This window comes from Cucurbita pepo, chromosome LG15, assembly GCF_002806865.2.
Source record: "Cucurbita pepo subsp. pepo cultivar mu-cu-16 chromosome LG15, ASM280686v2, whole genome shotgun sequence".
In the NCBI taxonomy this organism is placed as follows: domain Eukaryota; kingdom Viridiplantae; phylum Streptophyta; class Magnoliopsida; order Cucurbitales; family Cucurbitaceae; genus Cucurbita; species Cucurbita pepo.
In genome coordinates this window covers 8347995-8366315 of record NC_036652.1, presented here as the reverse complement: position 1 = coordinate 8366315, position 18321 = coordinate 8347995, and the positions used below count along the sequence as shown (strand labels likewise).

The 18321-nt window shown below is 36.8% G+C and overlaps 3 protein-coding genes across 4 annotated transcripts; 2 read left to right on the top strand and 1 right to left on the bottom strand.

Moving 5' to 3' along the window:
* Nucleotides 1–456: 456 nt before the first annotated feature.
* Nucleotides 457–6992, top strand: LOC111811207 (protein argonaute 16-like). Its single transcript, XM_023697961.1, is given in 23 exon segments — nt 457–701; nt 1350–1592; nt 1696–1901; nt 1981–2201; nt 2320–2457; nt 2552–2649; nt 2748–2845; nt 2940–3105; nt 3203–3319; nt 3398–3505; nt 3603–3665; nt 3756–3869; nt 4012–4177; nt 4399–4511; nt 4605–4742; nt 4827–4957; nt 5184–5219; nt 5316–5379; nt 5730–5841; nt 5918–5991; nt 6140–6234; nt 6332–6363; nt 6469–6992. Coding segments are annotated over 22 exon segments (2688 nt in total). The 5' UTR covers nt 457–701; nt 1350–1370; the 3' UTR covers nt 6645–6992.
* Nucleotides 6993–11752: 4760 nt separating this feature from the next.
* Nucleotides 11753–14881, top strand: LOC111811868 (probable tyrosine-protein phosphatase At1g05000). Its single transcript, XM_023698905.1, has 6 exons — nt 11753–12212; nt 12352–12445; nt 12923–13012; nt 14031–14088; nt 14180–14223; nt 14415–14881. The coding sequence occupies exons 1-6, from the start codon at nt 11959–11961 to the stop codon at nt 14583–14585; spliced, it is 711 nt and encodes a 236-aa protein (XP_023554673.1). The 5' UTR covers nt 11753–11958; the 3' UTR covers nt 14586–14881.
* Nucleotides 14882–15767: 886 nt separating this feature from the next.
* LOC111776521 (RNA-binding protein MEX3B-like) lies at nt 15768–17520 on the bottom strand. 2 transcript variants are annotated; one of them, XM_023655991.1, is made up of 2 exons: nt 16775–17520; nt 15768–16621 (listed from the first exon to the last, which is right to left on the bottom strand). In XM_023655991.1, exon 2 carries the CDS (start codon nt 16589–16591, stop codon nt 16082–16084), a length of 510 nt encoding a protein of 169 aa, XP_023511759.1. In that variant the 5' UTR covers nt 16592–16621; nt 16775–17520; the 3' UTR covers nt 15768–16081. The 2 variants fall into 2 exon arrangements, with proteins under 2 accessions (XP_023511759.1, XP_023511758.1); XM_023655990.1 differs by having other exon boundaries at nt 16771–17515.
* Nucleotides 17521–18321: the final 801 nt, after the last annotated feature.

The window sequence follows — 18321 nt, the reverse complement described above, 5'->3', positions numbered from 1 at the left end:
TTATCTGTCGCTAATGGGGCCACGTGCTCGCTAGTGGGCTGACACCTAAACAAGTGGTTAGGAAGGTGCCCTCCAATGGCCAGTTGACACGTCACTAAAAAAAAGAGGCTAAACCAAGCCTTCCAAGTGGGTAGCACTAACCTTTTGTGCCCCCTCCCACCCTTGAATTTCGAAAAAATAAACATTTTATTTATTTATTTATTTCATCAAATAATAATAATTATCTCTTACTTTACCACAATTAAGAAATAAGTGTAGAGATGAATTGTTCAATAGGACTATCTAAATTGGATAATTAAATTGAAAATCATGAGTATATAAATAAAATATATTTTTATGGATATAATTTTTTCATAGGTATGGTGTGGGCTTTCAACCTGGGCTTTATGTGGGCCGTAGGCCCAATTGACTTAATTAGTTGTGGCAGTAACGTATTCCTCCTCCATCGCACAGCGTTGGAGAAACTATAAAATCGAAAAAGGCTAAAAAAAAAGTTTCCTTCCCAAATAAACAGACTGTTTCCCTTTCCCTCGCGCGCGCTTCGTCTACCTTGAAGCCACTACAGGCAGTACAGAAGACCAACCATTCTGCTCTTCTTCTTCCCCAAAATTCTCCCCTCAAAACCCTAAACGGAGCTCTGCTTTCTTGAGGTTTCTGTTCTTCATTTATAATTTTTGCTTCCTCTGTCTTCTCTGTTACTGGTATGGCATTCTTCCTTTTCATTTTTTTTTGTTTGACTTTGTTTTGACGCTTTTCTTTTGTCGTTGGTCTCTGTATTTGGCGGTTCCGATCGAGTTGAGAATTTTCAGCTGTTGTTTCACTGTGTGTTTTGCTGCATTGTTCCCGAATGCGACGGATGTTTCCTTCATTTTCATGCAATATAGAACTACGGCTTTTCTTCTTCTTCTTCTCTTGGTTTGGTCATTCTTTGGCTTGTGGAGTTACAGTACATTGTCTTGCGTTCCTAGATTCTTCTTGTCTATGATGTTTAGCTGCATAGTTCTATTGTTTTTCAACTGGACTTACGAGCTGTTGGATCATGTGTATGATATCCTTTGCTGGTTGAATGTTTTGGATTATTATTTGGTTATTTTGTTGTTGTATCAACTGATGAAGCTCGATTATTAGCGATGCCAAGTTCCATTTCGTTGAAACGCACTAAAATTTGTTTGGCTTGTAATGTTATAGACTGTTTTTGTTTTTAGCTCCTGTTTATTTCTATTGACTTGTTTCAGATACATTGAGACGTTATAACGTTGTGAAGTTCTTAAGGTGATCTCAACTTGTATGTTTAGTGTAGGGCATTATGTTCTCTACAAGTTGTTAACCCTGTGCGTTCGCTGCTCCAGGTTTTCTGGTTGGTTTAAAAGATGATTAACATTACTAACATCGAAGGGAAAAGAAGCGAAGCTTCTCCTTTGCCCCTGACGCCACCTGTACCTCCTGATACGAAGCCAGAAAAAACAATGCCTCCTACGTATACGATCATGAGTAGACGTGGTGTAGGAAGCAAAGGGAGACGCATTCCTTTGCTTACTAATCACTTCGGTGTATCTGTTAATGCTCCAGATTTAATTTTCTATCAATACAGTGTATGTATTTTTTTAAAAGAGTTATTTGTTGGTACCTGCCTTTTATTTGCTGCCACTCCCCTTGGGCTTCATATTTATTTTTATTATTGCTTTTGGTTTAAAGGTTTCAATTTGCTATGAGGATAACAGGCCTGTTGAAGGGAAGGAAATTGGGCGGAAACTGATGGATAAACTCTATCAAACTTATTCTACTGAACTTGGTAATAAAAGGTTTGCGTATGATGGAGAAAAATGTCTTTACTGCGTGGGTCCTCTGCCACAAAACAAGCTTGAGTTCACTGTGGTGCTAGAGGGATCATATGCAAAACTGTATGTCCATGTATCATTTCATATTCCAACCAAATACTTATTTTCTTTCATTTATAACTTACAGTTACTTCTGTTACAGAGAAACTGGTAGCTCTGGGGGCAGTGGGAGTCCGAATGGGATTGGAAAGAGGTCAAAGCGTAGTTTTCAGTCGAAGACTTTTAAGGTTGAGCTAAGCTTTGCTACAAAAATTCCAATGAAATCCATTTTTACTGCCCTCAAGGGAGCAGAGGTGGATAATGGCCACAGTCAGGATGCATTGAGAGTGCTTGACATTATCCTGAGGCAGCAAGCAGCAAACCGCTAACTGGGTCATACTGTGTTCTAAGCTAGCTCATACATTCGTACATGCATGCACACACACACACACATATTTCTGTCTGTCAACTAATATCTTCACAAAGTCCCGTTGATAATGTAGGGAATGTCTTTTGGTAAGGCAGTCATTCTTTCATGATGACTCAAGGAACTTTGCTGATGTTGGAGGAGGGGTAACAGGAGTACGAGGATTTCATTCTAGCTTCCGGTTGGCACAGGATGGATTATCTTTGAATATGGGTAATACTTTTATGTGTTATTTTTTATTGATATAAGATTTTACATGTTATATGCCACTCATTATCAATATAAAATCCTTTATATCATTTTACAGATGTTTCTACCACAATGATCCTGAAGCCTGGACCAGTGATTGACTTCCTAATAGCCAATCAGAATGTACGGGAACCACGTTATATTGATTGGGCGAAGGTACAGAACTGACAAGTACCTTATTCAGTTTTCGACTTGGGTGCTGCACTTCTTTTCTCTCTTACATCCCTTTCATTCTTGTTTGTGCTAATGTACAGGCAAAAAGAATGTTAAAGAATTTGAGGGTCAAGGCTAGCCATCGGAACATGGAATTTAAAATCATTGGTTTAAGTGAAAAACCTTGTAACCAACAATTGTATGTCATTGTTGCACGAAACAATTTGGAAGGAAAATTTCTGCTACCTTTTGTTCTTGAAAGATTCTGACCTTCCATCTTACTTTTGTCCTAGTTTTTCCATGAAACTGAAGAATAATGGCAGTGCTGATGGGCAGGTGGTTGATGTTACTGTTTATGAATATTTTGTCAGACATTGTGGCATTGAATTGACATATTCTGCTTATTTGCCATGTCTAGATGTTGGGATACCTAAACGGCCAGCTTATTTTCCTTTAGAGGTTTGAACAAATTGTTATGTTTAAAATTAATAATTGATTTTTCACGATGATTTTATCTTGAAGACGTTTAACTTTCTTTCTTTTGGGGGAGTTCTAGTTGTGCTCACTTGTTTCACTTCAACGCTACACAAAAGCTTTGTCTTTAATGCAAAGAGCATCTTTGGTAGAAAAATCAAGGCAGAAGCCTCAAGAGAAAATAAAAGTTCTCACTGATGTAAGTTTTTCTCTAAACCTGAAATTGTATAATTTTTATTGTTAATAAGCATTGATTTACAAAGATTTTATCTGGCAGGCTTTGAGAAATTATCAATATGATGAGGATCCAGTGCTAGCTCAATGTGGGCTGAAAATAGAGAGACAACTAACACAGGTTGAGGGTCGTGTACTCGAATCACCGAAGGTAGATTTACCTATGCTTTGGTATAGATAGATTTTTGGAGTCATACTGGTTTCAACAATCTTTTGTTCTGCCTTATTGACTACAATTTTGATTTCAGTTGAAAGTTGGTAAAAGTGATGATTGTATTCCACGTAATGGACGGTGGAACTTTAATAACAAGGTAAGCCTAAACTACATGCAGTTCTTGAGGAGGAAATTGAATATATTAGAACACATGCATGATGTCTAATTTTCTCTTTCCTTTTTGCAGACACTTCTGAATCCCACTCGCATTGACCGTTGGATTGTGGTCAATTTCTCAGCACGCTGTGATACTAGCTACATATCACGTGAACTGATAAATTGTGGATGAAATAAAGGCATTGTAGGTTTTATAGACCATGCATTATGTTGCATAATTTTTTTCTATTTCTCTTCCGCATGCATATGCTGCATACTTTGACCATATAATTATTTCTATTGTAATTTCTGTCTAATTGGACTCTTTTACATGCATATATTTGCAGCATATTGAAAGACCAATTACCTTGATCGAGGAAGACCAGCATTCTAGAAGGGCCAGCCCTGTTGACAGGGTTGAGAATATTTTCGATCAGATGATGGGAAAGGTGTCATATGCACCATCTTTTATTCTTTGTGTTCTCCCAGAAAAGAAAAATTCGAATATTTATGGTCTGAATTTTCCCGCCCCTTCTTGTGCATTCTTTTCTTCAAATTCTGATCATTCATGCATTATGTTTTATGTAGACTTTTACATCTAAAAAGGTACCTGGAAGAAGCGTCCATGTGACTTTGGCACCGTTAACTCTGCATTTTTGCCCTCATTTCATTCATTTAATTGGGCTGTTCTTTCTGAAGTAATTCATTCTTTCTCTTCCTTTACATTGTGAAAGGACCTTGGAAGAAGAAGTGTCTATGCGACTTTGGGATTGTTACACAGTGCATTTCCCCTACTAAAATTAATGATCAGTACATAACTAATGTACTTCTTAAGATTAATTCTAAGGTAAAAGTTCAAAAAAACCTTGACCAGTTTTGATTTAGTCAATGATTTTGTGTGTTAGGTTCCTTTTGCTAATGCATTTTGCTTTTCTTTTAGCTGGGAGGTACAAACTCATTGTTGGCTATTGAGCATGCATCTTGTGTTCCGTTAATAAAAGATACTCCAACGTTGATCTTGGGAATGGATGTGTCTCATGGGTCTCCTGGACGATCGGACGTTCCATCAATTGCTGCAGTAACTATACCTTTTGTTTCATGTCGTGTGATATTAACTTATTTGGCAAGATACTTGATGGTTGGTTTTACTTTTGGATCGTAGGTTGTTGGGTCCAGATCCTGGCCTTTGATATCAAGGTATAGGGCAGCTGTACGGACCCAGTCGCCTAAGGTGGAAATGATTGATGCTCTATATAAGCCTTTGGAGGATGGCAATGATGATGGTATCATTAGGTATTTTCTTTTTTTGTTTAAATTTGTCGCATTTGCACCATACTATATTTACACAATCTAAAAATATTTTAGAATTCTAACTCATAAATCTCAGAATGATGTCCTGAATTTGTTGGTTAAATTTATCGTACTTTTAAGTTATGAGTTTGTGTAATATCCATCATACAAGTTCGAGGAATAGTGGTAAATATTTTACTAATTAAATGCTCGTCTCCTGTAAAACTAGCAACGGCCGCAAGCCAACTCAGATCATTGTCTTTAGGTAGGACTGAGGTGGTTAAATAGTTTGTTTATAATCACATGTCCATCCACTTCGTTCCTTTGACTCCCATCCTTGAGATTTTGATTTTATTCTCAGGGACGGAGTTAGTGAATCCCAATTTAATCAAGTTTTGAACATTGAGTTGGATCAAATAGTCAAGGTACTTTATGCCTACAATTATATTCCCTAATCACTCTGAACTTACACTGTCTACTGTATTCATAAACTAATCAAGTTTTGGCCATCTTTCCTTTTGTTTTTGGATCTGATCATATGTTTGTTGGTTGATGGAGAAAAATTTGCTGCAATTTTTTAAAATGATCCGTGCTTCATTTGGTGACCTAAACTTTTACAAAGTGCGTTAAAAGCTTCCAAGAACATCGATCGAATTTTAGTCATTATATGGCATTGGCAAACTTTAATTAAAACCATGGGCATCTAATGAAATTGGTTGCCCTCTGATCAGCTGTCAATTTAATACTAGATACTGAGATGTTCATTTTAGTGCAGGCTTACCAACATCTTGGAGAGGTTAATGTTCCAAAGTTCACGGTTATTGTAGGGCAAAAAAATCACCACACAAATTTTTTTCAACCTGGTGCCCCTGAAAATGTTCCACCTGGTCTATTACTATTATTGGTTTTTAATTTGTTCATTTAGACTCCCCTTATTCTAGTGTTGATACTCTCTCTTTGTAGGAACGGTTGTCGATACAAAAGTTGTACATCCAAAAAATTACGACTTCTACATGTGTGCTCATGCGGGAATGATTGTAAGTCTTTTAGTAATATGAAATTCTAATATGTTGGCATTGGAATATTTCGATAAACTCTACTCATTTTATGGTTTGTACTAGCTAGTAGCGAAGCTAAGTTCTGCTGTTTTATTCTCTCTAATTTTGATTCTTGTATTAATTACAGGGCACGTCAAGGCCGGCACACTACCATGTCCTGCTCGATGAAATAGGTTTTTCTCCTGACGATCTTTAAAATCTTATTCATTCACTATCATATGTGTAAGTATACAATTCCTCTAAATTTACCAGCTCTTCATAAGATTTCCTATTGCAAGTCATTATTAGTGGGTTTTACGGATCTTGATATGTTCTTCAGGTATCAAAGGAGTACGACTACACTATCAATTGGTAATTTAGTTATGCATGATTTATTCTTTGAAAAATCTTTTCACAACATAATCTTTAATTCCTTTTCCTGATCCAACTGTTATCTCATTTCCTTTCATTTTTCAGCCGCACCAATATGTTATGCTCATCTTGCCGCGTCACAGATGAGCCAGTTTATTAACTTTGAGGAACTGCCTGAAACCTCTTCTGAACGAGGAACCATTACTTCATCGGGGAGTCTTTCGATTCCAGAACTTCCACGGTTGCACAAAGATGTTAATGGTTCTATGTTTTTCTGCTGAGGCAGCATCTTTTCTTACATCAGGTATATATGGCTTAATTTTTAATGGCCTAGGATATTTTGTGTAGATACGGCGGGAACATAGGATCAACATATATATCAAAACAACTTAGAAGGTGGTAGGACAATGAGATAAGAGATAGGTCAGTAGAGAAAAGTACATAGCAGCAACCTACCAAACTTAAATTAGTGCCAAGTTCTTTTCTTATTCTAGATTATTACCTTTGTTTTGATTATAGTATACGTTTAGCTGTTATTCCCGGGAGGCCCATTTTGAATTGAACCCACTGTATTACTGAAGATGATGAGTTTACAACTGTCATCAATCCTAATTCTACCTCTTTGCCAAGCATTTTTCTGGAAGCATGCACGAGCTAATCCTTTCATTCCCCATTAGATGTATACCTTTTTTATTCCATTAAACAAATTCAGCTATGCAGATTTTTTGGTTCTTTTTTTTGTAACAGTGAGTCTGAGTCTGCCGAGTCTGGCAGATATTGTCCTTTTTGGACTTTCTCTCTCAGGTTTTTAAAATGCATCTCCTAGGGAGAGATTTCCTAACTTTTATAAAATAATACTTTGTTCTCCTCCCCAATCGATGTGGGATCTCTAAATCCACCCCCCTTCGGGGCCCAACATCCTCGCTGACACTTGTTCCCTTTTCCAATCAATGTGGGACCATCCAATCCACCCTCTTTTGGGGCCCAGCGTCCTTGCTGGCACACCGCCTCTTGTCCACCCCCTTCGGAGCTCAACCTCCTCACTGGCACATCGGTCAGTGTCTGGCTATGATACCATTTGTAACGGCCCAATCCCACTGCTAGCATATGTTGTCCTCTTTGGGCTTTCTCTTTCGGGCTTCCCCTCAAGGTTTTTAAAACTCGCTAGCTAGGGAGAGGTTTTTAGACCCTTGTAAAGAATACTTCGTTCTCCTCCCCAATGGACGCAGGATCTCATGTTTATTTATTTAAATGTAACAAGTTATTTCTGATGCAACAGTTTCTGTTGGGCAGTTTGTTTCAGCCTTAGTGTGAATTGTTGGTTTCTTGACTAACATTAGCTACCAATATAATTTTCCTCTATCATTAAGGCATCCGTGTGCATGTCGACATCTGCTTCTATGTAACGTTACATAGAAGCTTGTTGATGGTAATTTTTTATTTGCCACGATTTCGATGTAAAAGTATACGAAATGCTATTTGTAATTTGGGAAAGATAATGCAAAATAATGAAAAAAAATGTGCAGCCGTGGCGCTAGCCACATGCTCCCTTGCTTGCTTGAGGGTTTTGTATGAATTTCAACTTGAAGTTGAAATTACGTTGTGGAATTATAATTATGCATTTATAAGGTGAATGATCTATGATTTTTATTGGTTTCTTTGGTTTCTTAGGATTAGGGCATGGCTTTTCTAATATTGTGCAAGATAGTATTAAATCTAATTGGCCTTGGATTTATTTGAGCCTATACTCACCTTCATATTGGACTTTTTTTTTTTGTTCTTTTCTTATCTATTTCCTCGGGTTCAACGTTACCCAAAGTATCATGCATAAATTTTTCTGTAGATGAGCTATTATTACCTTCTTCCTCCAATTCAAATTGAGTAGAGCTGGTTGAGTTATGTTTACTTTTCCATCATTCAAGTTTTTTACCTTCTTTGTTTATTATTATTACATCATCATCATTTCTATTCTTATTTATGCTTAAATGTCTTTGTTGCATTGCATTGTTCTTATGGTATTATCAGGTATATTTATGGTTATAGTGTCATGAAAAGTAGCTTTGATCAAACCTTGAATTTGATTCTAACAAAGGGAACTTAAAACAACTCCTTTTTGATTGCTTATACTTCACCGACTTCTTAGTTGTTGACCATTTTGCAATTTCTAAATGCTACTAAAGTCAAATTTTGTTAGGATTTGACAATTCTCAAGAACATTATCCATTTGTTTATCGGAATCCCACTGACTTTGTGAGATACTAAAGCTTATTACCCCAAAAATAATCCAAGTCTAATTTCGAACTTCAAACTTACCGGCTGTCCCTTTTTTTTTTTTTTTTTTTTTTTTCGAAAAGAAAACGTGGAGAACTCTCTAATCTCTGTACAAGACTTGCAAGCAAATACCATTTCACATGGAATCCTACACCGATGGTAATTATAATATCAATCATGGAGCTACAAATTTTGACATTCCCCCAGCTTCGATAACTGCCCCAATGTCTATACTTTCAATATGTTGACCTTTTTGTGCTATGGATTTGTTAGTAATCTAGTTTTTTTCCCTCCAACTGTTCATTGCAAAAAAAAAAAAAAAAAAAAAAAAAAAAAAAAAAAAANCGTGCATGATTTAAGACTATCTATCACTAGTCTATGTATGTTGAAAAAAAATTTCAATTTTATTTTGGGTTCAATAAGTTTTTGTAGGTCTAAATTTATTATTTGTATTTTCAATAAATCCTCAAAATTAATTATTTGAAATTAGTTTTATTGAAATTGATGTTTAGCCATTACTTTTCAAACCAACAATTTTGACCATCACTTTTCATTTCCAACTAACAACATTGACTATTGTTTCTCCTTCCAATCTTGTTTGAGCCAAATTATAACAATAAAGAGAGAATCTTGAAAAAAAAAATAATAATAATAAATAAATCTCTAAAGCCAATTATATGTAGCATCTTATAATTTGTTTAAGTATTAACATGAATGGCCTAATTTTGGATAAATAAGAACATATTATATTTCATAGATGCTTGAATTTAACAACACAATGTACTTTGTGGTACCACCTTTCATTACGACACGATAAACTTGAAGGCGACATCGTGCTACAAGCCCTACCATAGATAATGTCAAAATGTCTACAACTATAGGCCATAAGCCCCTACCTAAGGGGACACCGTCGTATTATGTTCTACCTTTCACCCACAGCCAAAAAGAAAAACCATGCAAATTTTAGGTTTATGTTCAAATTACCGCAGCTGTAATTGTTTGCTATTAATTAAATTAATATTGGATTAAATCTTATTTTACTTCCTAATTTGTTAAAAAAATATTTAATTTGTTTTTGGTCTGAGGTTCCTGAAGCTCTTCAACAACCTCCCCTTAGTAAAAGTTTGACTTATTGTTTAGAGCCTTCCAACAAAATACACCATTAATTTGATAATTGAGTCACGAGTCACTCTGACTACACTTTAGAGGCTTACAAATTTTTTGTTCAATACTTGATGATTGTGGCTCTAATACCAACGGTCACAGTCATACATTTTTAACTGTGCAGCGTTGTGATCTTGACACACTCACAGTCAACCTTGAGGAAAATCCAAACCCCATATTATTTTTTGTCCAGCTTTCGAGGTTTGTCTTCACCCACCCAACACAACTTGTACAAAATACAAGCTTATTCAACCACGCATACCGCCTACTCATGCATATGCAATCATCTGCGACACAACCAACTTGCCTCTACATTAAGTCAAGTCATTTTGCTCGACCTTGCTCTCTACTCGAAACCAAGGTCTCTCAATGCAATGTCACATCTCATCATGTCAGGCTCATATGTCTTGACACCATCCCAAGTTAGGAAGTGTCATTCGCCATTGCATTTTTTATTTTATTTTTCTTAGTGCCATTTACTTTTTAATTTGAAATCTTTTTTCAACCTTGCAAAATTTATATTATACAAAGCTACAAGCCCATGAGAATCTTTACTTTACCTACCTATTTTGCCCTTCATTATTTATGATGTACCCATTCTGCCCTGAACTATTGATTTCTCATTATTTTTTATTTTTTATATTACTAAAAAAAAAAAATAGTTTGCTTATTATTAATTAAATCTAACAAAAGCATTATCAGTATTATGCATAAAATTAAACTCTTTTAAGCATATAATATCTTAATTTATTTTCCATAAATTGTATTTATGTCTACTCTCAATATATATATTTGGAAACTCTTTTCTTTTTTTTATGCTACTCATTATTTATTAAATAAACCAACAAACTTTTAATTAAAAATTAAAAAAAAAAATTCCCTTTAAATTAAAATAATATATATTATTTTAATTTGTCATGAACTCAAAATTTGATTTGTAAACCCATCTTAAAAAGATTTTGAATAATTCAATTTACTAAAAATATACCTAATTTGCCCCAACCACCCACCATTATAATTTTAAAAATTTAATAAAAATTCAGATCAAATAGATTCTTTTTTCCACAAATCAAAACATCGGATTCTTTTTAAATTATTTTTTTCCCAAAAAAGGAAAAAAAAAAAAAGACAAAGTGAGTGCATGCAATAATTAAAATATAAAATATAAAATATAAAATAATCCCATCTTTTTACATATAAATTAAACCCCAACTGACAAATTAAAATCAGAGAAATTATTTAATATTTTTGGCGCAAAAATAATTTAAATAAAAAACAAAGGACGAGGCGCAATGCCCTCGCAGTCTCATTATTAAACAACGTACCCCACTTTTTTGACGAAGCATATTCCTAAGAATGTCCATTTCCCCCTCTCTTTTAAAAATAAAAATAATAACCTTTTCGGGTTTTCGAATTCGTAGCGACGAACTTTTCTCAGGTCGGGATCGAATGTCAATGGTGCTCTGTTGATGATTAGAAAGCATCGGTGAAATATTATCGACCCTTGTAGCTTCTTATCCCACTAAATCCGTTGACATCTGTAGAGAGTTGAAAAAACCGAAACTCAATATAACGATGGTTGATCTGACGAAATATTTTTATTTGAATAATAATTGATATGCCTATATTTGAATTATTGTTTTTCGTTAAAATATTGATGGGTTCCGTTGAAAAAAATGATATATATACATGACACGGCACGTAATTGTCTCAGATACCCTTTATTTTTCAATCACGGAAATGTTAATATCATTTTATTTAAGTTTATTTTAAAATTATTTTATTATAAATGTAAAAAATAAATTTAATTTTATGTGTGATAAATTTATTAATAAAAAATGTGGAATATATTATTATGTTTTTAAAATAATTATAAAAAAAAAAAAAAAAAAGGGGGTTTTGTAGTATAAAAGGAGGGGTTAAGAGAAGTGGCAATTCCCGATATAACCAACTTACTTGGTCCACCGATTCGCTCTTTTTTCTTTCAACTGTCGAAATAGTTTCCGAATTAAGCGAGGGAAAAGTGTTCATCGGGAACGGAATCGGAATCGGAATCGGAGTTGGAACCGGAACGAATCCAAGTTCTTCCGCCGTCTGAATATTTTTCCTCCCAAGCCGATCTCCATTTTTCCACTACACTGCATCTTCTTTCACACCGTCATGACACTCGACCGCCAGTCCCAACACTCGGACCAAATACGCAGTTCCCTAAACGCCGATGATGACTCCGACCATCTCCATCCAACTCTTTCCACGCCTGCTGTCGTCAATGGAGATGGCTGCGAGAATGCCGGAGATGACCTCGTCGTTCCTCCCCTGAACTTCGCCGTTGTTGACAATGGCATTTTCCGCTCCGGCTTCCCCGACTCTTCCAACTTCTCCTTCTTGCAGACCTTAGGCCTTCGTTCGATTATGTAGGACTTTTCCTACTGATTTGTTGTTTGTTGCTTTAGTTTTTCTGTTCTGTTCGCCTGATCTCTTCTTTTTGTTTTTTGTTTTGAGTGATAATCGACGATTGAATTTGAACTGATTGTTTTTGATCGGATATTGCAGATGTCTTTGCCCCGAGCCATATCCTGAGGTCAGCGTGGATTTTCTCAAGTCCAATGGGATCCGATTGTTTCAATTCGGAATTGAAGGCTCTAAGGTTCGTTCTCTTGTTCCTATTTTTCAAGTTTTTTTTTCCCTTTTTGAAGTTTTACTTCATCGAAATAATCATTACTGAGAGGTATAGTTTTTGTCTGTTTGTCTATGATTTGATATCTTAATGAGAGCGACGGCTTTTCTGTTCTAATTTGCTGTTTTGTGATGCTTCAATGAATTTGATATTTGACCTTTTATGTCAAATTTCAGTTTCCATATCTCAGGAGAAGCTTCGTTTAAAGTGATTTTTGTTATTATGCTCTGTATGCATATGAATTTACTAGAGAGATTAGAACCACTCTTAGCTTTAAGTTGTTTCTAATAATAACATATGGTTTGGTTTTGGTAAATTTGATGCTGAGTCTCTTAAGAGTACTTTACATCTTAGTTTAATTGGTGGCTTTTGACTGCTTCTACGCGTTTATGAAAACTGTTTCTTGGGATTTAGCTAACAAAATTTAGCTTGTGTATATTTGTCTAGGCGGGTTCAGACAAGGTTGATGCATATGTAAACATGATTCTCGAGTGTATGAGGAATTTGGATATGAGCGCTGATCAAATGTACTCTTTGGTATGAAATTTGATCCGACATTAATGCTATCCCAGATGTTTCTGAAATGCATATCTTCTCAACGTTTTGAAGTCAGTTTGCCAACAATTAAACTTACACTTTTGAAAACTTTCTGGTCTTGTTTAACTCAGACAGAAACACACACAGACATAAAAGCGAGAATAAAAACAGAGAAAGAGAGGAGAGCTGGTTGTTTGATCATCATCATTTATCATTGCATTGGGCTACTAGTCTTGTGGTGATTATAAGTACATAGGTGAGATTCTACCTCGGTCGGAAAGAGAAACGAAACATTCTTATAAGGGTGTGGAAACCTCTCTCTAGCAGACCTGTTTTGAAATTGTGAGGGTGACGACCAACTGTGGGGGTGACGACGATACGTAATAGACCAAACTAGACAATATCTGTTAGCGGTGGGGTTAGACTATTACAAATGGTATCAAAGTTAGACATGGGGCGGTGTGCCAATGAGGACCTTGGCCCTCAAGGAGGGTGGATTGTGAGACCAACATTCTTTATAAGGGTGTGGAAACCTCTCCCTAACAAACGCGTTTTAAAATCGTGAGGCTAACTACGATAAATAACTGACAAAAGTGGATAATATCTACTAGCGGTGAACTTAGGTTGTTTGCAACATATTTTCATTAAGGGATGATATCTTCACTTTTACCTATGTGGGGGTTGCGTGAGAGAAGGGGCGTTAGGCTTCATTTTGAACTTCTCCATTGCTTATAAGGTCTCCATGTTCCTTTGAGAAGTTGGATGAAGTTGCTTTGTTTTCTTGACATGTACCTATTGTCAACTGAATGCTTATTGTTGGCAAAAACCCATAGAAATCCTAACATTTTGGAGAACTCAAGAGGGTGCGTCCTCCATTCCTTGCTTTGTTTTAGTGTCATGCCAATGCTACTTTTTAATAGCTGGAACTCATAGAACACTGTAATAGTAGGAATAGGACTCCATTGATGATACTACTGTAAAAGAGAGCTGATCATTTTGTTGTTGAAATTAAATGCAGGAGCCTTTTGTGAACATTCCAGACGTTACAATTCGAGAGGCACTTAAAGTTATTCTCGGTACCTATCATACTTCCATTTTAAATCTCCAATGAGGCTGGATTAGTAGTAGTTCGCTTTAAATGTTATAGCATTTCTCTTCACCATGCAGATGTGAGGAATCGCCCAGTTTTAATCCATTGCAAGCGAGGGAAGGTATGTACCTTATTGATATATAACTAAATGTACCATAATCCATCCGTTTAAACTTTTAAGTTCAGTAGTGATTTTGATAGATACATTGTAACCCATTATCTTAAATTTTTGAGTTGAGCTGTGAATTTAACATATACACAAACGGTCCCTATCGAGTTTCTAATAGCTTCAACTTATTTGTCACTCTCCAGCACCGAACTGGTTGCGTGGTGGGATGCTTCAGAAAGTTGCAGAAATGGTGCCTATCGTCAGTCTTCGATGAGTACCAGAGGTTTGCGGCTGCGAAGGCAAGAGTTTCAGATCAGAGATTCATCGAACTATTTGACATTTCAGGGTTTAAGTATTTGCCGTCATCATTTTGATGTTCCGAAAGGTAATTGTCTTGTAAGGCTGTGTCTGGTGTGGAGGATGTTCATTAGTGGAAGAAGAAGAAGATGCCCAATAAATTTGAATAGATGAAGCATTCCGAAGCTGTTTTCACCTTTCAGTGGTCTCTAATTACTTGTCACTCTATTCTTTAGGCCTCACATTTGGTTCAAGTGATTACTACCCCCTCACTCCTTTGTATTTGTATATTTACATGCAATTAACATTAGATCTCTCTCTTCAGTTCCCATTTTAAGCATTTTCTAATGAAAAAAGCATCCCATTATTAGCACTCCCGGTGGTACCATTATTATGAAGATACATACCCCATGCAGTTGAGTCTTGCATGGTGTGGGCAGCAAAGGGCCTCTAAGTGCGGTTCTTGTCATCACGCATGGCTAAGTCCCTACAAACCTTTACACACCATTTACACTTTTCCAAACATCATCTCTCTACTTTTTTGTCTCAAAATTGTCCTAATACTTTTCAAGATTTTCCTTTCAACCCTTGACTAAAATATGAGATAGTTTTTCAAGTAATTTTAGAAGATAGAGGATTGTGACGAAGGAGATGCATAGAGAAAGAGTTTGATAACGACTTCAATTCGTCTAAACAGTCATATTTGTTTTGCTCGGCAAAATCTTAAGTTGTTGCTAGAGTGAACATCCATGATCATGACTAGCCATGTTCTTCCGTAATTCTACATCCAAAGTGATGTATCTTCTTTTCTTCGGTAGGAGGAGGATCTTGATCCTCTTTTGTGAAACTTTCAGTTTCCTTATTATTTGTGGAGTCAAGTTTTAGGGTGTTTCGTGTTGCTATATGTCTGAAAATTTTAATGCACATTCTTGATGAGACTTGCTTGGTCAACCCGTCTAAGTCATCCCAAGCAACGACATTTGCTAGACTTGCTTGGTCAACCCGTCTAAGTCATCCCAAGCAACGACATTTGCTATTGATCAATGGTTGAGGATTACTAACATTTATACTCACGTTTGGTCTCAAACAGACCTTTTATTTTCTTTCGTCTCAACCATAACAATTTCTTCCATCTTATGTTGCACTCATAGCCCCTTCTTTTCATACCCTTCCAATTAGGCAAATGAAGTTACCATTATAAGTGACACCTCCATCTCTTTCGAGATTAGCAAATTATTAATCTTCCGAAGCAATAAATCAATCATAATAACTTCTCCGATAAATAGAGAAAATCATCGACAATCTTAACTATAACTTACATAGCTCTACCTTAGCACCACACTCGTGCGCACAATTATCGTGCGAGTAATTCAGCTCTTTTCGCCTCTCTTAGTTCGAAATGGCACAAGGTCGATCCAGGTGCGCAAACCAACAATTGACCAAGACTATTCTCCTCCTTTACTATGATTAGTTCCTTAACCTACCAGCATTTCAGAAGGGAAAAAAAGGAGGGAAACCCCATAAAGAACACAAAAATCACATAGAGAGAATAATTTACGAAAATGTTACAAATTTAAAAAATATCAAGAATCTCAATGATCGAACGGTTGCAAATAGGACACGTGCCTCTGTTAAGCCATAATTCCCTAGAACATACCCTACAGAAGGTGTGTCCACAGGGAATAAAGGCAGCACCTTTACTCCTCTCCATGCAAACGCAGCACATCCAATCACCGGTATTCTCACTCTCCTTTCTTTTTGTCTTCCAATCCCCACCGTCCATTTCTTCAAATAATCTCATCAGTGATTTCACATCACCGGCGCCAGTGGGTCCTCCTTCGTCGGTCCTCAAATTTCTTTCCGCCGCAAGAGCCATCGCCAAGTTTACACCGGAAGACGCAGAGCTCCGAGCCCCATCTTCTCTATGGCTGCGGCTACTTCCATGGCGGCTTAAGCTTAAGCCTTCAATCATCGTCAAAGTCGACGACGTCGGACTCCATGAACCTCCACAGCACCCCATCCCCTTCAATCCTAGCCGTTGCTTCAAATTGGCCCATCTCCGCCCTCCATTTTGCCGCTCCATACCCTTTTCAAATTACCTCAAGCTACCGGTCTGATACAAAGAACACCCAGAAAGGACAAAAACAAACCAGAGATACCCAGACAGAAGAATGCCACATACAATATCATTTCAGATCAAAGAACAAGGAAAAACAGGAAAGGAAAAGTGGGTTTTTATAGTGAAAAAGAGAACAATCTTACCAACCAGTTTTTGGTTCTGTAGATCTTCAGGGATAGGATTTCATTAGCAGAGCTGGAAAATGTCCGCCATGGTCGAGTGGTGATGAAGAACAGAGCAGCTGAGAAGTGAAACGAAGGGCCATGCCATGTCCGCCGTTCAGTCCATTCAATATCTGTTCTACAGAAGAAGTTGGGTCTAAGGAGAGTTTGTGTAGCTGAATTGAATGAGCTGAATGATCAAAGACTTCGTGGTTGGCATTGGAGTGGAGGGGGGAGCGCCGCGGCAGGCAAAGAAGAGAGAGTAAAGCAATAAACGTGCAGGCATCGATCTCGATCTATATGGAAAAGGGGACCCGCCATGTTTGATTGCGCTCTTGACAATTGACATCTCCTTCTCTCTCTCTAACTCTAACTCTTCACTCTATCTCTATCACTCGCAAAGACTTCAGGTGGGTTGGAAAGTAACTAATTCAAATTAGTTCTACTATGTGTGCGGGAAATGAAGACCAATGCGCCATTCAAGCTAACCCTGTCTGGTGAGAATACTATGTTTACTCTTCTAGGCCTGGAATTAAATAGAAATGGTGTATAATGTACTCTAACAAATTAAGCCCACCCCTAGTAGATATTGTTTGTTTTGGCCCGTTATTTAGTATTATCATCAGTCTCATGATTTTAAAACGTGTCTACTAGGGAAAGTATTCCACACCTATAAGAACTGTTTCGTTTCCCTCTACAACCAATGTGAGATCTCACAATCCATCTCCTTGAAAAGCCCAACGTCCTTGCTAGCACACTGCCTAGCGTCGGGCTCTGATACCATTTATAACAACCCAAGCCTATCGCTAGCCGATATTGTCTTATTTAGACTTTTCCTTTTGGGCTTTTCCTCAAAGTTTTAAAACATATCTACTTGAGAGAAGATTCTACACCTTTACCAGGAATGTTTTGTTTCCCTCTTCAACTACTGGCCGGCTAAACCTGAGCAAAGAGGTTTGAACCCTCCACCCCACAAAACCCACCCTCCAAAACAACATAATCTCAAAGTATTCAGCCTGCAAAAAAACAATTGTTAATACAGAATAATCTTTGGGATAGTTGACACATGAACACATGATAGTGTTGAGGGGGGATCATCATCTCTCCCATTTCTAAGCTTAAAACCCTTTCAAACACAAATCTACTTCTGAGAAAAAGACTCTTGAAGTGACACCTTCTAGACATTACAAGGGGTTTTATTTGAACATCAAAACCATGTACTCATATCGAGAGGTGATGTTCTCAAATGAACATGATAGCTCATACGAAGTTTTACTGCTGTCCTACTCTTCTAATTTAAGGAGCTCTACTTTAAGTAAACTTGGAAGGGAGAGGCCACTTCCTTCTTAATTGAGGCCAGTGTGCAGGGTAGTTTCTACACCTATAATCATGGCAATTTTCTGCTGCTTTGCGGCCAGAGTTAATCTAAGAAAAAGAAGAAAAAAGCCAATAAATCCGGCACGTTTCTTCTCCTTCCTACTTAATTTGAGGGGCACCTTTTGTGCAAAAAGTTGAAATTGGGCCTAATGAAAT

Excerpts from the sequence above, each read along its gene's own strand:
- LOC111776521 (XM_023655991.1), bottom strand. The coding sequence starts at position 16,591 with ATGGAGCGGCAAAATGGAGGGCGGAGATGGGCCAATTTGAAGCAACGG.
- LOC111811868 (XM_023698905.1), top strand. The coding sequence starts at position 11,959 with ATGACACTCGACCGCCAGTCCCAACACTCGGACCAAATACGCAGTTCC. Across the intron at positions 12,446-12,922 it reads TCGGAATTGAAGGCTCTAAG|GCGGGTTCAGACAAGGTTGA; the intron begins GTTCGTTCTCTT and ends ATATTTGTCTAG. Across the intron at positions 14,224-14,414 it reads TCCATTGCAAGCGAGGGAAG|CACCGAACTGGTTGCGTGGT; the intron begins GTATGTACCTTA and ends GTCACTCTCCAG.